At 39.0% G+C, this 19,969-nt stretch overlaps 1 protein-coding gene across 2 annotated transcripts; it reads right to left on the bottom strand.

Annotated features, from left to right (window-relative positions):
• Nucleotides 1–5,586: 5,586 nt before the first annotated feature.
• Nucleotides 5,587–17,236, bottom strand: LOC129395724 (RNA-binding motif protein, Y chromosome, family 1 member F/J-like). 2 transcript variants are annotated; one of them, XM_055107138.1, is made up of 10 exons: nucleotides 17,128–17,236; nucleotides 16,542–16,645; nucleotides 13,396–13,573; nucleotides 11,329–11,481; nucleotides 9,201–9,315; nucleotides 8,136–8,246; nucleotides 7,590–7,700; nucleotides 6,557–6,667; nucleotides 6,383–6,471; nucleotides 5,587–5,888 (listed from the first exon to the last, which is right to left on the bottom strand). In XM_055107138.1, the coding sequence occupies exons 1-10, from the start codon at nucleotides 17,234–17,236 to the stop codon at nucleotides 5,587–5,589; spliced, it is 1,383 nt and encodes a 460-aa protein (XP_054963113.1). The 2 variants fall into 2 exon arrangements, with proteins under 2 accessions (XP_054963113.1, XP_054963114.1); XM_055107139.1 differs by having other exon boundaries at nucleotides 16,542–16,631; nucleotides 17,128–17,178.
• Nucleotides 17,237–19,969: the final 2,733 nt, after the last annotated feature.

Below are 19,969 nucleotides of genomic sequence, written 5' to 3'. Positions count from 1 at the left end.
TGAGTAGTGGTGTGGACACCCAGTGTTACTTATCATGATGCAGACCTGCTTTCTCACATCCCCTCATATTAATATGGAAGTTATTTTCTTGGAGTAGTGAAACAATGTGCACAAAGAAATAGTGTTTGTTCAGATTTGTGTAGAAATACAGCAGACGCGTCCCTTTTCCTTTACAATTCTCATGTGAGACTTGAAGTGTTTATTGAGTTGTAAGATACATTTTGATGGTTCTGCCCACAGCAAATTTTATGATCATGTTTGCACTGCAGAGACATGGAATCCAGAAAAGTTTTGAGTGACTTTCAGCTTCTTTTAGAGTACTTACTTGTAAATTTTGAATTTTTTTCCGTATTGTTCTCTTCAGTTTATTATTTTAATTTTATATGCAAGGTGATTCATTTGTTTTATTTGCCTTTTGTGGAAACTTCGTTTTAATGTACTTTCTGTTTTCTGTTAGATATGCGAGTTGAACTGTGAGTACAAAATTTTTATTTGCATTATTTAGTTGTTTTGGGGTGTCTGTGTGTGTTTTGAGGAGTATTGCTCTGTCACCCAGGCTGGAGTGAAGTGGCAGGATCTTGGCTCAACCTCAACCTCCGCCTCCCAGCTTCAAGCAATTCCCCTGCCTCGGCCTTCTGAGGAGTTGGGATTACTGGTGCATGCCACCATGTGCAGCTAATTTTTGTATTTTTAGTCAAGACTGGGTTTCACCATATTTGCCAGGCTGGTCTCCCACTCCTCACCTCAAGTGATCCACCCACTTTTGCCTGCCAAACTGCTAGGCTTACAGCGTGAGCCACCATGCCCAGCCTCATGTATTTCTTTATGTATTAGAACCCTTCTTCTACTCTCTTCATGTACACATATTTTAGAGTGATTGAAAGAATGTATTTTATTTATTTAGTCAATAGTACAATTTTAAAAGTAATCTTTTTATTCAGTAAATACAGTATTGTGAATAGGTTAAGCCTTGTATAGTATTGTCATTCTCTCTTTCATAAATTTTTCAAGAACTCTGATACTGTTTCCATCCCCCCGCCTCCGAGGAGAACATGCAGATAGGTCCAAAAAATTGTGGAAGTGAGTGGGTAGGAAAATATAATTTGAAGGCCGGACGGGGTGGTTCACGCCTGTAATCCCCACACTTTGGGAGGCCAAGGCTGGTGGATTACCAGACGTCAGAAGTTCAAGACCAGCCTGGTCAACATGGTGAAACCCCATCTCTAATAAATATTCGAAAATTAGCTGGGCATGGTGGCAGGTTCCTGTAATCCTAGCTATTTGGGAGGCTGAGGCAGGAGAATCGGTTGAACCCAAGAGGCGGTGGTTGCAGTGAGCCAAGATCACGCCACTGCACTACGGCCTGGGTCACGAGACCAAAGCTTTGTCTCCACCACCCCACAACCCCCAAAAAGCATTATTTTGGGAAAAACCCATCCAGCACTTGTAAAAATAAGGAATTATTAGGCATGGCCACTGTAGTGGTCTAAAACACACTTTGAAATTCTTCTCAAACCCATTTGAAAATATTCCTGATGGAGCTGAACACAGTACTCTGCCTAAGTCTCCTGCTCTCATGGGGACAAACCCCTTAGGAGCCCCCGACCAGTACATCACGCAGTCTAACACCCTGATAACACTATGCCGAAGGAACATCCAATGGAGAGACTCAAAGAAACAGAACAAGGTGTCTGAGCATCTCAGCAGTCCAGCCCCTGCTATTTGAGTCACGCTAGCCATGGCACCAGGGAGATGAGAAGACACCCGCCAATGTCCCCATCTTTGGCCATCACTAGATTGCATCCTCCTGAGTGCCCCTGAACCACATTCATTTGGCTGAGAGACTGAGGGCGATTGCAGAGACTGACCGTTAGGAAATTATAATTATGGTTTTAAGCCACTAAGTTTTAGATAATTCTGAAAAGCACTTCAGACTCCTAGAAAAACTGAGTTGTCTACTGACTTCATTGCAGAGAGCTGTAAAGGCCAACATCATGAATGCTAATACCCTGGAAAAGTCAAATCATCCAGACTCTTCTAAGCACAACAGATCTTTAATGTCCCTTCGCTATGGCTGGAGAATAATCTAACATGTATCTGATAGAGTTGTTTGAAAGCCTCTGTTCACATCTCTCAGACTGGTATGGGTCAACTCTGGTCTGGTTTAATTCTAGGCAACTGCAGCAGCTCACCTTTCATTTAGGTCGTGGCCTACCCTGATTTTTTTGATCACTGACTGTGTCTTTGTCTGTGTGTGTATGTTTTGTGTGTTACCATATTTTATCTGAGGAGGCTAAATAGTAGTACTATAACTGTTTTGTAAACATAAAACATTCCAGGAAGTCAATATTGCTGATCAATCCAGCTTTAAAACAGATACGCAATTAGACATGACAAGATGCCACGTCTAGTATCGTACCAAAGCTAGCCAAGCTTGGTGGCCCATGGATGTTATCCCAGCTACTTGGAAGGCTGATGCAGGAGAATCCATTGAACCCTGGTGATGGAGTTTGCAGTAAAGTGAGATCACACCACTGTGCTCCAGCCTGGGCAGCAGAGCGAGACGCTGTCTCAGAAATAAAAAGAGAATAAAATAATAAAATAGGAGAGATCACGGGAGAGAGAAATGCATACAGCTGGGTGGGCACTGTGGCTCATGCCTGGATCCCAGCATTTTGAGAGGCTGATGTGGGTGGATCACTAAAGGAAAGGAATTCAAGACCAGCCTGAGCAAATATTGTGAAACCTGGTCTCTACTGAAAATACAAAGAATTTGCCAGGATTGGTGTCATATGATTGCAGTCGCAGCTGCTTAGGAGGGTGTGACTGGACGATTGCTTGAACCCGTGATAAGGAGGGAGCAGTGAGCTGAGATCACGCCACTGCACTCCAGCCTAGGTGACAGGTCAGGATTCTGTCTGAAAAAAAAAATAAATCAGTGAGAGAGAAAGATACAGAGACAAAAAGAAAGAAAGACAGGAAGGAAGAAAGGAAGGGAGGGAAGGAGGAAGGGAATGAAAATTTGTACCTAACAGTTGTAAATACTTTTGGCATACATGTGATATTTTGATACAAGTAATGTGAACTGGTAAGGGAGGGATCAAAGAGGGGATGGGGGTGGGTTAAATTATACTTGCTTAGAAGGAATCATATCTAGTGTTCAGTGGCACAGGATGACTACACCTAATAATGATTTATTGTACATCTCAAAATAATTAAAAGAGCAAAGGTGAAATGTCGCTGATACCAAGAAAAGATACGCCAGACTCAGTGAGGTGGAATGTCGCTCATAATAAGAAAAGATATGCCAGACTCAGTGGCTCACTGCTATAATCACAACACTTTGGGAAGCCAGGAAAGGAGGATCATTTCGGTCTGGGAATTTGAGACCAGCCTGAACAACATATCCAAAGCATTGTCCCTACCACACACACACAAACACAAAAGCTGGGCATGGTGGTTGGTGTGTGTCCGTAATTCCAGCTACTTGGGAGGCTGAAATGGAAGGCTTGCACATTTGAACCCCGTGTTCAAGGCTGCAGTGAGCCATGATGGTGCCACTGCAGTCTAGGCTGGACAACAGTGTGAGACCTTGTCTCTAAAAAAGAAAAAAGAATCGATAACTGCTTGAACTGAAGGATACCCTATTTATTATTGATATATTTGTTGATTGACATAATTATTTTTGTGTTGGAGTCGCACTGTGTCACCCAGGCTAGAGTGCATGGTGCAATATCGGCTCACCGCAGCATCAGGCTCCCAAGTTCAAACCATTGTCCTGCCTGAGCCTCCCAATTAACTGCAACGTACTACAGGCAGGCACCACCATGCCCGGCTAATTTTTGTATTTTTGGTAGAGATGGGGTTTCATGGTGTTGGCCAGCCTGGTCTTCAACTCCTGTCCTAAAGTGCTCTGCAAGCCTCGGCCTCCCCAAGTGTTAGAATTAGAGACCTGAGCCATCACACATGGACAGTAAGATACACAAGACTCGGGGGATTTATCTTTTCACTTCATCCTCACAATGCTACAGGTGAATGAAAACACTTCATAACACGAATAACTCACTTGAAAATCAAAGTTGGTAACTTCTCCCTTTAAAATTATTTGTAAACTTACCCTATAAAAATTGATGATTGTGTCAAAATTTTTCAAGAACATACTTCCTCCTTGCAGATTAGTCTGTCAATTGTAAGAATTATGGACTGCAAAACTTCTGGAACTTGATGTATTTCATTTCTTTAGTTTGTATAATCAGGAAAATTAATTCATTTAGTTATTTCGGTCTAAATATTTTTATCATTCAATGATGTCTTAAAACTTTAAGCAATCCCGTCGGAAACTTTATGCTGTTGTTTATGTTTTATACACTTCACTTTCCTCTAAGTATGAGGTTTAAAGTGTTTCCATTCATATTATCAATTAAATACGATAGGCTGACAGTGGAGGCACATGCCTATGATCTTAGCACTTCGGGAGTCTGAGGAGGGTGGATCAGGATTTTAAGAACAGCCTGGCAAACAAGGTGAAACGCTGTCTGCACTAAAAATACAAAAATTGGCCCAGCTGTGCTGCACACATATCTAATACCAGTTACTCAGGATGCTGAGGCAGGAGAATAGCTTGGACCCAGAAGGCAGCGGTTGCCATAAGCCAAGACAGAGCCACTGCACCCCAGCTTCGGCGACAAAGCTACACTTCATCTCAAAAAAATGTGATACTATCCCAACCACTCTAGATTATTCCTATCTCTAAGAACATATTACTACACCATTATTTACAACATCCATTGGCAAAATATTCAAGAAAAAATTAACGTGGGTACCTCACAAGACAAAACACTTACTTTCCACTATTTAAACTACAAACATTTAAATTCATTATGGTATGCACCTGAGAAACTTAGCTGGTTCACTTCTGATTTACGTGAAAAAAAAAGTTTTCATTACCGTTATCCTCTTCAGTCACAGAATGCTTCACATAGAATGTTCTGGATGTCTTAAACTTTAGTATCAATACATCTAATTATTTCTTTGACCTGTACTATTCCTCTAAAAAATAAACATTTTATGGTGAGGCAGACAGTTTTGTAGTCTTTCTGAAGACTTCTCCAACATTTTAACCTTGTTAGTTTTTAAAGAGAAACAGCCTAATTAGAAAACTTGAGCAGCTTGCAAGGGCGACATAACACATCCCTAATTTTGCATCTGTGTTCAAAGAAACAAAGGAAAACGTACAACAAACTACACAATTTACTCTCCTATTGAATTTGCTTTAAGCATGTGCGGCTAACCAAAAACACCAGGCATCTTGCAGTACATGTAAAATTTTATTGTGAAAATTTTAAGGTAGATATTACATCTAAACACTTTTCAAATAGCATCAACAAGTATGAAATTACTTTGAAAACAATTCCTTTTCCTTTGAATACCTCAAAAAATTCATGGAGGAAGTCAGTATCTACCTCTCTCCACAAAACCAACATGTTTCTGTCAGTAATATGCAGGTAACGATGCAGAAATAACATTTCAATTTTTGATTTGCAAACAAGGTTTGGTATGCAATAACTATTATTTTGAATGCTTGCTTTAATATCTGCTCGAATCTCCTTTTTCAGATCGACTCTCCCCACCATCTACTATAGATGCCACATAACTTGAGCTACCATATGCTTCACGAGGATCAGGGAGCACCCTACCCAGAGAAGGCGGATTCCTTTGGTCTTTTCTGCAAACATGCTCACGATCACAATAATGAAAATCACCACAGCTCCTTGAGTAACTCTCCCAACTTCTGCCGTATCTATCTCGTGTATTACTATATGCATGGCAGGTGCTTCCACCATAAGACATCCGAGGCCCTCGTGCGGATGGTGCATCATAAGAGGTCCCTGCAGGGTTGATAAAATAATATGTGGGACTACATTTAAACATTTTTACTGCTATCATTAAAGCATGAATTAGTTAAAGTACTATTTGGAAATATCTGCTTTCCTCCGCCTTTGTTGACAGGATATTAATCAAGTCTTCAATAGTCAGAAGGTTTTATTTAAGAGAAGTGTAAGAGTAGTATTTTGCAGCTTAACAAACTTAATTCTAAAGTAAATGCTCAGTCACATTTTCTTAACGTTAACTGAAGTTCTCACCTTCGTATCATTCCCTAGGCTTTATACTGATAATGAGTACCAGATAAGCACTGTTTATTTTATTATTTGTGCACAATGATGAAAATGAATAAATATGTTTCTGGGATGATCAAAAAAAAATACTCAATATTTAAACATGTTGCATATGTCCTTTACAATTTCCTTAGAATTTCATTAAAATAACAATCCGGTCTATTAAATAAAATTCTGTAATTTACAAATCCATCCTGGACCCTTACTGTATCCCTGAAATGCATCTCTATAAGAACTTCCACGTAGATGTTCAGAATGATCTCTACCAAGGGCCTCACCGTAGCCATCGTGATAACTAAATTGAAAAAAAAAAGTCTTTTCAATTTCCGAATGAACAATTTAAGAAATCCATTTGATAAATCCAGATAACATGACAGTACCTATATCCTCTAGAGGAATGTTCATCCCAACTAGAATGACCATAATCACGGTATGCATAGTCTCTAGGTGGTGGAGTATAATCCCTGGTTTCTCGGGAACTTGGACTATTTCTGCGTGCACAAGTTTAAGCAAGGAATGTTAAATTGTCAACTTGCAGTATCCAAAATAGAACTACATTACAACTTAAACACAGTTAAATTGCCAACCATCTAAATAAAATACCCACAGATCCCAAATGCCCAAAATGCCCAAATGCCCAAAAAGCACGTGAAACAGATACTGATAATCAATGATGCAGGAAATGCATTTCAAATAAAAAAGGAGCTTCCACACTTCACACACACACACTGGAAGGGCAATAAATTTTCAAAAGCAGGAAATAACAAGTGTTTGAGAGGATGTAGATAAAATGGAGCCCTGACACAATGTTATTTGGAATGAACAATATAAGAAATCTATTTGATAAATCCAGAAAATGTTACAGTATCTATATCCTCTAGAGGAATGTTCATCCTGCATAGAATGACCATAGTCTCAGTATGCCTAGCCTCTAGATGGTGGAGCATAATCCCTAGTTTCTCGGGAACTTGGATGATTTCTCTGTGCATAAGTTTAAGCAACAAATTTTAACTTTTCATCTTCTAGTATCGAATACATGACTAACTTACAACTTTAAATTAAAAGGCCAAACATCTAAATAGATATTTCTCCAAATAAAATAGGCAAATGCCCAAAAAGCACAAGGGACAGATACTGATATTCAGTGATTCAGAAAATGCATTTCTTTTTGTTTTATTATACTTTAAGTTCTAGGGTACATGTGCATGATGAGTTAATGGGTGCAGAAAATGCATTTCAAATCCAAAATGAGATATCATATTTCACACACACAGATGAATGGCAATAAATTTTCAAAAGCAGGAAATAACAAGTGTTTGAGAGGATGTAGGTAAATTGGAGCCCTGATACAATGTTAGTTGGAACGAACAATTTGAGAAATCTATTTGACAAATCCAGAAAAAGGTACAGTACCTATATCCTCTGGAATCAGTTTCATGCCGACGAGAATGACCACAATCACGGTATGCATGGCCTCTAGATGGTGGAGCATAATCCCTAGTTTCTCGGGAACTTCGATGATTTCTGTATGCATAAGTTTAAGCAACAAATTTTAAATTTTCAACTTCTAGTATCCGATACATGACTAACTTACAACTTAAAATTAAAAGGCCAAACATCTAAATAGATATTTCTCCAAATAAAATGGGCAAATGCCCAAGATGCACATGGGACAGATACTCATATTCAGTGATTCAGAAAATGCATTTATTTATTTTTATTATACTTTAAGTTCTAGGGTACATGTGCATGATGAATTAATGGGTGCAGAAAATGCATTTCAAATCCAGAATGGGATATCATATTTCACACACACACACTGGAAGGGCAATAAATTTTCCAAAGCAGGAAATAACAAGTGTTTGAGAGGATGTAGATAAATTGGAGCCCTGATAGAACGTTAGTTGGAATGAACAATTTAAGAAATCTATTTGACAACTCCAGAAAAAGGTACAGTACCTATATCCTCTAGAGGAATGTTCATCCCGATTAGAATGACCATGATCACGGTATGCATAGCCTCTAGATGGTGGAGCATAATCCCTCGTTTCTTGGCAACTTGGATGATTTCTGTGTGCATAAGTTTAAGCAACAAATTTTAAATTTTCAACTTCTAGTATCCAATACATGACTAACTTACAACTTAAAAAAATTAAAAGGCCAAACTTCTAAACAGTTTTTCCCCAAATAAAATCGGCAAATGCCCAAAAAGCACATGGGACAGATACTCATATTCAGTGATGCAGAAAATGCATTTCTTTTTGTTTTATTATACTTTAAGTTCTAGGACACAAGTGCATGATGAGTTAATGGGTGCAGAAAATGCATTTCAAATCCAAAATGGGATATCATATTTCAAACACACATTGGAATGGCAATAAACTTCAAACAGCAGGAAATAACAAGTGTTTGAGAGGATGTAGATCAATTGGAATGCTGATACAATGCTAGGTTGGAACGGAACATGATGCAGCTACTATGGAGAAATGTGGTGGTTCCTCAAGAAAACAAACATCATTATCATAGGACCATGCAATTCCACTCATATACACCCAGAACCGAATAGGCATACTCAAACAAATATTGGTGCGTAGAAATACTCGGGTGGAAACAACCCAGATAAAATAATGGGTTAATAGCTTGTGGAAGGAGTGAAGTGCTATGATGTAAATGAACCTTCAGGACATCATGCAAAAGGAGAGGAGACAAATACAAAAAGTCATGTAGTGTTTGAGCACATTAACATTAAATACCCACAACAGGTTAAGTTCAGAGGCAGAACACTGACTGGTGTTATCTAGCAGCTGAGGAAAAGGAGAAACTGGGAGGGACTGCTTAACTGGTAGTTGGAGTTTTAATTTGGAGTAATGAAAATGTTCTGGAAGTCGATGGAGGTAGTTGTTGCCTGGCACAGAACGTATTAAACACCACTTAACTGTTCACCTTATAATATTTAATTTTGTTATGTGAATTTCATCACCACAGAAAAAAAAAATCAACTGTGTTTTTTAATTTTTCCTTTACCCATCGTTAGTTGCATAACCATCATATCTTGGTGACATGCGATCATTTCTCCAGGAAGATATTGTCCCTCTGCGTGGAGGAACTCCATAATTCTCTCTTCTTTGTGACATGGGACCTTTAACATTCAAATGATGGAACATTACGTAAAGAACACCAAATCTGAAACGCTATTTTCTCTTCTCTCAAACAACTTTTTTAAATTATTTCTTCTATGACTCCATTCTTTGTTTCCTAAATTACTAGACAGACATGACACTGTGAATATTTCTCATGGCTTTGGATAATCCCATGGCTTCCACAGGGCCAGTTCTTCTAATGAAGCTGAAGGCAAACATTAATGCTTAGGTAAAAGTTCATTTGTAATGGTTAATAACTACTTAGTTCTTATTTTCCTTTTCATGTAAATTACTGATGACTGTGAGTGACACAGGGAAAACATGTAAAACCATCAAACTCTTCACTGATTTTAAAGTTTACATACATTGTCCTTTCTCAGCCAAAGAAGGTGGATTTTCCAATATCATTCTGTCCATCTCACACACACATAAATACAGCTACCTTTTAAATGACTATATGCTAAATGTTTACATAAAAGTTCTTTATCTCTAACTGGTTGGCTCTATCTTAAATGTTGACAAATTTAAATGTATTAGTGAAGATTTTCTAATGATGGTCAGGATTTGCTTTTACTGCAAAGAAAGCAATGCTATGCAAGGGGTCATTACAACATTGTTGCTATTTCAAAATAGAAAGTTTCTACTTTAATATATTCTTCACTTGCTATTCCTTAGAGGTCAGTGTTTCACATATGATACCTTCACTGGCTAATTTTCCAATGGAAATGTGTTGGCTTGGGTATCCTGAAGCCAATAAATACCTCCTTTCACCGATACTCTACGTATGAAATGTAAAATTGAAAATGGCAGTTTTTAACTTCCTCCATATGTGGATGGAGGACTAAGAAAGAATTTTAATTTGCTCTGCTTAAACTTCCTTGCTAAGAACTTTTATTTATTGTCTTATTTTCTTCTGCTCAGTCTGCAGTCTTACAATTCTCAAAAGTATTACTTGCATTCAACCCTACTGCTCACCTCATGTTGCTTAGTTCTAAATTCTCTCCTCAAATAATTTCAAATCTTACACTAAGGACCTTGTGTTAATGTTTAAACATCCCGGTACAATCTCAATTACTGATTTACATACACCTATATTTCACAACTCTGCATTTCTGTGATATCCACTTAATTTAAGAATTTTGGACTCCTACGTGTCTACCTCTCGAGCCTTAAATTTATTTTTAAATCATATTTAAGCCCAATGACTCCTTGTCTGCTAAATGCTCTTGTAGTTCTTTTGAATCTTCATGCAAGCAGTGAGTATGCCTTGCACATACGCATTACTGAGGTCTCAGAAGCTGGATGGCCAGGCTTAGCGGCTCACACTGTGAGTGAGTGTGGAAGGCTGAGGCAGCTGGACCGCTTGAGCCCCGGGCTTTAACATCAGTTTTGACAATGTAGTCAGATCCTCTCTCTACAAAAACATAGGAAAAAAATGTAGCTAGGTGTGCTGCTGCATGCCTGTAGTTGCAGAAACTCGGGAGGCTGAAACAGCAGAATTGCTTGAGCCCAGGAATTTGAGGCTATAGTAAGCCGTCATCTCACAAATTTGAGGCTATGGTAAGCCGTCATCTCACATAGTGCTCTCTCACCTAGTAAGAGCAAGACTCCAACCCGGCAAAGTCACCGAACAAGCAATTTTTAGAATGGGACACCAGGGGACTTAGGAAATGGAAGAATTAATTACATCAAGAAGCCTACCATCAAAGAATACTGCTAGGAACTTTTAGAAAAATTAAGGGGAATTTTCTAGCCAACACAGGATTAAAAGGAATGTTGGCCTCACTCTAATCACTTCTTTGATCTGCAATGAGAAGCTCAAGTATTTCTTCAACATAAATCTGAAATGTACCTAGTGAGATAGAAACTATAATAAAAGCTATCAATCAGCAATTATGCTCACGTATGTGTCACTTCCCTTTTGTTCAATGAACTTAAAGGTAAGCATTCAGGTAAAACGGCTCATTGTCAGTCATACAAAAACTACGGTCTTTCTGTCAGGTAGCATTTACCTTGGCTTCCCATCCAACTACTGCTTCTTGCCACAGCAGAAGGAGCAGATTTTTTCGGAGGAGGCCCTCCACTTCTTGAAGATGGACCTCTTTTAACTGGAGTGAGTCCCCTAGAATAACTCATCTTGAGATCAGGAGTGTATCCACCATCTTCTGAATTTCAAACAAAATCTTTTTAGTTAACTAACATCACTGTTTCTTAAATGGCTAAGTTTTAGTTGTTTACAAATATTTTCTACATTTTATAACAAATTCACATTTTGTCTAAACTAATAAAATTAGCATTCCTACATGGTATTAGTACACTTCAAGCAATAAAAGTTCATTCAGAAAATCTAGAAAGAAACTCAAGTATCATAATATATCGGTATGAGGGAGAGATGTGGGAAAATGGGGCGTGAACAGGGCAGAAACCTATCACTAAAATATCTAAATATAATAGGCATAAAAATATTAAAAGAAAAATGATAACTGACTGTTTATATCCTTCTGTAATGAGGAAAAATTTTCAAAGCACATCATAAAGATAAACTAATTTCCATTCAAAGAAACTCAAATATTTCCAATACCAAGAAGTCACATATCAGGAAAATACATTGTCTCTAAAATTTGTTAACACAATATAGAATTCTTAAAATTCCCTTATGAGACACTAATTTTCAGATGAGACTATGCTGAATTTTAACAGTCTTTAAGAATTGCATATTCGGTAATATAAACATATTTTTTTACATCTACAAAAATGTAGATATATGCCAATTGCCAGGTGGTGTTACAGGTTAGAATTTATATATACATTCTCGTCCGTGGCAGAGTATAATTGAACCTCACCCTCAAGATCAGTGGAGACAAAATAGCCATGAAGCTATGCATCTTAAACTGGAGCAAACACTGCAATTTCAACTTGAAAACAATCTCCAATTAATTACACGTCTGGTTATTAAAACTCCAAGTTAATTGTTAGAGTTTTGAAGGTTGGTTAATAGATAATACAACTTAACCAACAGGTTTATTTATTTATTTATTCAGATGCACTCTTGCCCTATCACGCAGGCTGGAGTGCCATGGCATAACCTTGGCTCACTGCAGCTTTTGCCTCCCAGGTTCCCGTGATTCTCCTGCCTCAGCCTCCTGAGTAGCTGGGATTACAGGTGCACGCCACCACGCCCAGGCAAATTTTTTTGTATCTTTAGGAGAGACAGGGTTTCACCATGTTGGCCAGGCTGGTCTGGAAATCCTGACCTCGTGGTCCACCTGCCCTGTACTCCCCAGGTGCTGAGGTGACAGGCGTGAGCCACCTCGCCCAGCCCATCCAACAGTTTTTTTTTTTTCCTTTTTTTTTTAAATATATGGTTTGTTTTTCTTTTGGATGTAAAGATGGACCCCTCATTTCTATTAAGTAAATCACTCATAAATATCATTTTCAGTGACTCAGCCTCCAGCAAAGAAAGATTCATACATATCTGTGAAGCCGTGGTTTTTAGAACTTTCCAGAGTCACACACTCTTTTCAGAAATTAAAGTTCTACATTTCTTCAATTGAAAATGCTTTATGGCAGGCCAATGTACAAACTCTCTGTATCAAAATTACAAAGCAATACATTTGCATAGATGTTTCCACATGTAGACACAAGAAAACAAATACTGCAAAATCAATCTTCAGTATTCAGTTACTTTTTCCTGTTGGAAAATTTTAAATATTACATCGTACTTTGATAATACAACTGACACGAAGTTCTGGGCCCTAAAGTAGAAAACTCTAAAGTATAATGAATATAAATGGGTTCTGCAGAAAACCGGTTGAGTACAGGCAATCAGCATTCACAAACACAACCCAGTTTCAAATGTGTGTTACTTCAATGCAAACTTACTATAATTTTAAAACAAATGTTAGATATTAGTTCAATCATTCTTCTAATACGCCTTTAGTACTTAGAAATAAGTTTGCTTATTATCAATAAGCTAATTTTCTCTTCATACAGGAAATAAAAAAATTGAGAAATTTCGATATCGTCAAACTTATTTTCTTTCAGTCCTATGGTTCCATCTTTATATTTTAAAACATTACCCAGGTGTCCTTCATGTGAGGGAAGCCACCCTCTTGTTCCTCCACTGCTTCCTCTTGCAGATCTCAGACTTCCTGAAGGGCTTCTGTTTCTCGAAGAAGCTGGTGGTCTCCGCCTACCATCACTTTGAAAAGATGGTTTCTTGGCTTGTTCTACTTTTATTGCTTTTCCATCCAAAGACTAGAAGTATTAAGGGTACTATCAATAACACTGGCACATTTAACGTATGCACATTTTACAAACATTTTTACATCAACTGTAGTTCAATTCGAGGTATTCTCTCTCAAAAGGAAACTTTTTTTTCTCCTAAAATGAACACATCTTTCGCAATGCCAAATTTGAGACAGTTACTGAGCACATGCCTTCCATTAAGGGACCAAACACAAATTCTATTTTTCAAATTCCTTGAAAACTTCTCCATTATTAAAAAAAAAAAACTCAAACATAAAAAAAAAAGATTGACCCATCACACATTCTATGGAAGAATGTGGCACATCTGTTTTTTACAATATATAATCCACTTCATCTTTGTAGTCACATCACTGATTTGAAAGTTGCAATGTCCCAACGAAACTTGTGTCATTTAAAAAAAACATGAGCTTACTTTTTCAGAGTGATTAGTCACATTACTCATTATGAGTTGTTTCTTGTTGGATTTGCTAACACTTACATAAAATGTCCCCATATGATTTACAATTCTATATTGACTCTAAAAATGTTTCTGTAAATGTGATCCTTGTTTGATCTCATTAAGTTTTCTTGCCTTACTCATTTCTTACCTTGCCTTAGACGTGCCCCTAAAAAACGAATCTTAATATAGTACTTCAGGTAATTTCTCAGAAATGCTTAACTATCCTAATTAATTTCATAATAACATTTTTCACTGTAATCTTTTCTACAGGCCACAGCAATTTTTGAAAACAGTTCAGCTAATAATGTGATTTTAAAATTACATGGCTTTTGTTATTTGGAGGAAGGACTTAAATCCCTGAACAAGACCCCTTGCAGCCACATCGCCCGTTGTTCCTACCTTGAAACTTCTTTTGTTATTTCTGGGCTCAAAATATTTTCCCCAGATTTGCCCACGGCTGCTTCCTTCCCAGTGTTCTGAAGTCAGCCAAAATTCCTTAACTGTTAATTCCCTCTGAAAACTCGAAGAACCTCCTTTATTGGCCATCTTAACATTAATGTGCATACAACATTCATAGTTATTTTAACACAATAAAATATGTGAGATGAAGTAATTTAGAAATAACGTTGGCTGGGCGCGGTGGCTCACACCTGTAATCCCAATACTTTGGGAGGCCGAGGCAGGTGGATCATGAGGTGAAGAGATACAGCTCATCCTGGCTAACAGGGTGAAACCCCATCCCTACTCAAAGTACAAAATTAGCTGGGCGTGGTGGCATGCCTCTGTAGCCCCTGGTACTGGGAGGCTGAGGCAGGAGAATCGCTTGAACCCGGGAGGCGAAGGTTGCAGTAAGCCAAGATGGCCCCACTGCAATCCAGCCTAGGGCATGCAGCGAGTCTCCATCTTAAAAAACAAACAAACGAACAAAAACTTTACACAAATTATCTGCCCTTTTGCTTGAAAACTAGAGGGAAAAAAGAAATTATCATAGATTCCTATACAGAAGTCAAAATTATCTCCATACCTACCACAAAGCCATGAACCAAAAGCAACTCTCGGTTTCTACCACAGCTTGAAATACTAATTTATAAGGGTGAATAAAAATGTACTTTCTGCTATGTGACAGGAAGTGTGCTAGATGTAACAGAAAGAAAAGCAACTAGCAAGACTTAAATATGCACTATATACAATTTCACGATCAATAGATTAATACATAGTACAGCGAGTAGAAAATACCTACAATACGCAATGAGGAAGAAAATATGAAATCTAAGTGGTTTTTGAAGCATAAATTTTATTTATGAGCCATACACAGGGAAGGATAATTCTCAAGAAGTCTAAAAAAGCACTTTGGGAATAGCCTGAAGACTAACAGGACCTAAAAACAGATTGGGATAACGTTATTTATTTATTTTATTTATTTTTTGTTGTTTTGAGACGGATTCTTGCTCTGTTGCCAGGCTGGAGTGCATCGGCGTGGTCTCGGCTCACTGCAACCTCTGCCTCCTTGGGTTTAACCGATTCCCCTGCCTCAGCTTACTGACTAGCCGGAACTACAGGCACACACAACCAGATGCAGCTAATTTCTTTTTTTTTTTTTTTTTTTGTATTTTAGTAGCAACAGGGTTTCACCATGTTGGCCATTATGGTTTCTTTCTCCTGACCTTGTGATCTGCCCGCCTTGGCCACCCAAAGTGTTGGGATTACATGCATGAGCCACCATGCCCGGCATGATTGGGATAATGCTATAAAGCAAAAAACACTAAAGAGCACAGAATGGAATGCTCTTGACTACAATGTAAAGGAATTCAATAATTAACATAATTACATAGAAGTTTAAAGCTTAAGTAAACACACAATCTCTAGATTTAAGACTCAACAGGACAAGAGACCATTGGTTCAATCAAAACAAGTCCTCAAACACACTGGGGAAATGAGTAATTAGCTATTCATGTTACATAAATTACTCTGGTGACAGGAAAGAAATGTCCTTAGGAGAAAAAGCAAGCACGGAGCCAAGAATGCCAGTTACTTCTTCTGTTATCTGACTTCAATGTTCTCATATTATTTTCTATTTTCAACTACTTAACCTTTCCGTAAATGTAAGGGTCTCATTTAAATACACTTTTGCAAGAATATATTTTCATAAAATACATTCTTCAAGAAGGAAAGAGTCTTTCCTTCTTGTGCATCTGTTATTAATAGCATTTAATAAATATTGACTTATTACTTTCATTTACATGAGGGTTCCTTTTAAGTTTTAAAGCTCTTCAAAACCTTTTAAAATCTATTTGCACTCATATCGAAATACAAACATAGAAAAAGGTTACCAAATATTAATTTATAGAATGTTAATTCCAATACCCTTCCAACTACACTTGCACGTATATGGCACAAAAAAGAGGATGGCTTCATATGTCATTCTACTATCTTCAAAAGTTTAGTAATATTAAAAAGACCTAGAAATATTGTTAATTGAAGAACAGAGTTAGAATATTAGTAATAAGGGACTCTTACCTTTCCATTCATATCTTTGGCAGCATTCTTAGCATCTGCAGGGTTCTCAAAAGTAATAAATGCAAAGCCTCTGGATTTGCTGGTTCGATCCTTTATCAAAAGAACTAAAATATATGAAAACATTTTACATTCATATAATGGACTCATCAAGGTACTCACCATCTAAAGGTTACATCAAACTAAAAAATAATTGCATTTCACATCACTATTATGGTTCTCAGTACTCAGTCACCCCTACAGTCAGTCTAGTTTATTCCAGTTTGTTTCGGAACTCCACAGCACATTTACTTTCCCTCATTTTCCTTTCTAAGTAGTAGGTTATCCTTTCCACAGAACCTTAACCTACTACTATGAGAATTTTCCAAATATCAAACGGATACTACAAAATAAGAGTTTAAAATGCATAAGGCATTTTAACGTAGGTATACAATGAACTTCGAAAAAATATATTTTTTCAAAACATATATATATAACATACATATTTTAAACATACATATTGAAATATACATGTGAAAATACACACACACACACACACACACACACACACACACACACACACACACAGAGACACGGTTTGAAGAGTTACCTTCTGATATGGGACCATGTTTCCCAAATACTGCTTTAAGCATCTTCTCATTGGTTTCTCTATTGAGGCCACCAATGAAAAGCTTGCCAGGATGATCTGCTTCTACCATTGTGCTGTAAATGGTAAAAAATTATCTATATTTAGATATAAATAAGCTAAAAAGAGAAAATTTTATTACGTACTGTGCTGAAAACCCAAGTAAAATTCCCTTCCCGAGGCTGACATCTTTTTAGTATTTCTTACTTTATATATGTAAAATTTGTAACACTCAGAGCAGAGGGGCACTAACTTCATGGACAAATGCTGCATTTTAGTATGTACCTGACAAAATCTCACTTCTAAAAATTAGATAAGAAAAGCTATTGTAATTTTCCTCAGTTGCAATATGAAGAATGTCCCCATTTAAATAATTTTATTTGAAAAGAATCTATTTATGAGGTACAGTGTGATGTTTTGCATATTTTCTTTCTTGAGATGTATGTCTCCTGTTGCCAAAGTGAACTGCTCACTGCAGGCTCTTCCACCCAGCCTCAACTGATCTTCCTACATCTCAGCTTCCCAAGTAGCTAGTACTACAGGCGCTTTCTACCACAGCTGGGCAATTTTTTTGTATTTTTAAAAATAGACAAGGGTTTCCCCATAGTGCCCAAGCTAGTCTCCAAATCTTCGGCTCAAGTGTTCTGCCGGCTTGGGACTACCAAAGTGATGGGATTTCAAGGGTGACTCACCACACTCAGCATGATATTTGGATAAGAGATTAAATCGAGCTACTTAAAATGTTCTAGGAGGAGAATATTCTAAATATTTTACCATCTTTTAGTGATTTGAAATATACAATAGGTCAAAGATCCCCGAACCCTAGCCTTCAACCCGTACCTATCTGTGGCCTGAATGTGATGCCGGAGGATGACATGTAATACCTGTCTGTGGAGAATGTAACGCCTGAGGATGACCTGAGGTGGTACACTTTTATCCGGAAACCATCCTCCCTACTCCCTCGCTGGCCCTCCCTGTCCCCGTGACAGCCTCACTGCCCCACCTGGCCTCTGTCACATTGCTCCTACCGGAAGACCCGCCCCACCACGTGCCCCTCGGAGCCCTGCCGCCAGCCCCCACTCCCAAACGTGTCCACCTCGCCGCCTTCTTCCCCTGCGCAACCCTTGTCTGAGGAAAAACTGACTTCTACTAAACCAGTCCCTGATGCGAAAATAGCAATGAAAGAGTCCATTACGTTACCCAGGCTGGTCTCAAACTCCTGACTTCAAGCCATCCTCCGACCTCCACTTCCCAAAATGCTAGGATTACAGGAGTAAGGCAGTGTGCCAGGTTAACAGAATAACTTAAGCGCATCTATTTTGTTCCAGTTTTCGGCTATCTAACTCCATTTATCTCGGTTACACCCACTTATTCGGTTTAAATTATTTACGGTGCCAAAGATACATGAAACATCTTTCAAATACTGTCATACAACGAAGGAGACAATCACAGGCTTTACAGAGGCAAACTGAAACTCAGATTATTTGTGGCCCCATATTTCTACATACACTAAAGTAACACAATTTATGTCAAAATTTGATAATTTCTTCCAAGCAAATCAGACACGCGACATGTGCTAACTAAAAGTGTGACTTTTTAATCGCAGTGGTTAAGTGTATTGCCTGTATTCTGAATTATGACCACATTCACAGAGAAAACCCGCTTTAATAAAAAGTGCACATGAAAACAAATGGCGGCTTAGCACCATCTCCCACAACTAGTCGGACATATTAGGCACTTAAAGGTAGAATCCTCAGCAAAAATCAATGAGTTTAACGAAAGTGAGTCTCTTAATAGCACTGAGGAGTTCTTTCCCCCACTGACTCCTCCCGTAATTCAACAACCACACATAGAAAACCCATCCCCTTTTGTAGACAAAATCCCAAACCTTTGCTTTCTATTCTTGCCGAGAGACCCAGCTGTCCAGAGAAACAGAAAATACCTGCGATTTTTAGTAGGACAAAGAGCCTGAGGTTCGCCTGGCCCTCAGGCCGTACGGAACCGGCTTCGGAACACCACAGGGCCAACTGCGGGAAGGACAGCGGCAGCTACCCTGAGAGGGAAGGACGCCAGAAGCCGTGCCCGGAAATCCCGCCTACCTCCAGCGGCCAATCATTGCGAAGGCGGTGGGCGTCAGCCAGTTCCTGCGAAGGCTGTGGGCGTGTCCTGAGGCCCCTCCGCCCCAGCTGGCCTGCAGCTCCATCATCTCGCGGTAACTCTTCCGAGACCACGCTTGTGCCATGTGGCGGGCGGCGGTGGAATAAGGCACACGCGAACTGTGAGCCCTTTGCAATTGTGGGCATGGAAGACCTACACCCTAACTGGCATCCTGAGTGTGGCAAGACATTAATTAACCCACAGGGAACACATGAAACATCTCACTTCATTAGGCAGGCTAGGCTGATGGTACCGAATATTGCAGATCCAGAGGGGAGAGAGAGGGACAAGCGCTGCCCGCTGGGGCGAGGGCAGCGGCGGTGGCTTGGGGGGATTGGGGCAGGGCGGGTGCGTGGGACTAAAGTTGACTGGTACGTTGCTGAGGTGGAATTCCTCTGCACCAGAAGCTGAAACCCTGCAAGGATTCTGTCAGGTCTAGGCAAATACATACTCCGAGTTCCATGGTTCCTCCCTGAGGATGCTGTACTCACAGGGGCATTCCAAAGGACTTCTCATCCTGTGTCCTGGGCACACGGGAGGCCTACCGCCATGGTCGCCAATGCAGTGATCCGTGTGCACTGCTTTGCTGGTGCAGAGGCTCTCACAAATGCAGTGGTGGCCGTGGTGCCTGCTAGCGGGGCTCTGGAAG

The sequence above is a fragment of the Pan paniscus genome, chromosome Y (assembly GCF_029289425.2).
Source record: "Pan paniscus chromosome Y, NHGRI_mPanPan1-v2.0_pri, whole genome shotgun sequence".
NCBI classification, from domain to species: domain Eukaryota; kingdom Metazoa; phylum Chordata; class Mammalia; order Primates; family Hominidae; genus Pan; species Pan paniscus.
This window is presented reverse-complemented; position numbering and strand designations above follow the sequence as displayed.

Bases quoted from the DNA above. Each gene is read 5' to 3' on its own strand.
- LOC129395724 (XM_055107138.1), bottom strand. From the start codon at position 17,236: ATGGTAGAAGCAGATCATCCTGGCAAGCTTTTCATTGGTGGCCTCAAT. The intron at 16,646-17,127 runs GTAACTCTTCAA...CATATATTTTAG, and splicing joins ACATGGTCCCATATCAGAAG to TTCTTTTGATAAAGGATCGA. The intron at 6,472-6,556 runs GTACTGTCATGT...TTTTCAATTTAG, and splicing joins CATTCCTCTAGAGGATATAG to TTATCACGATGGCTACGGTG.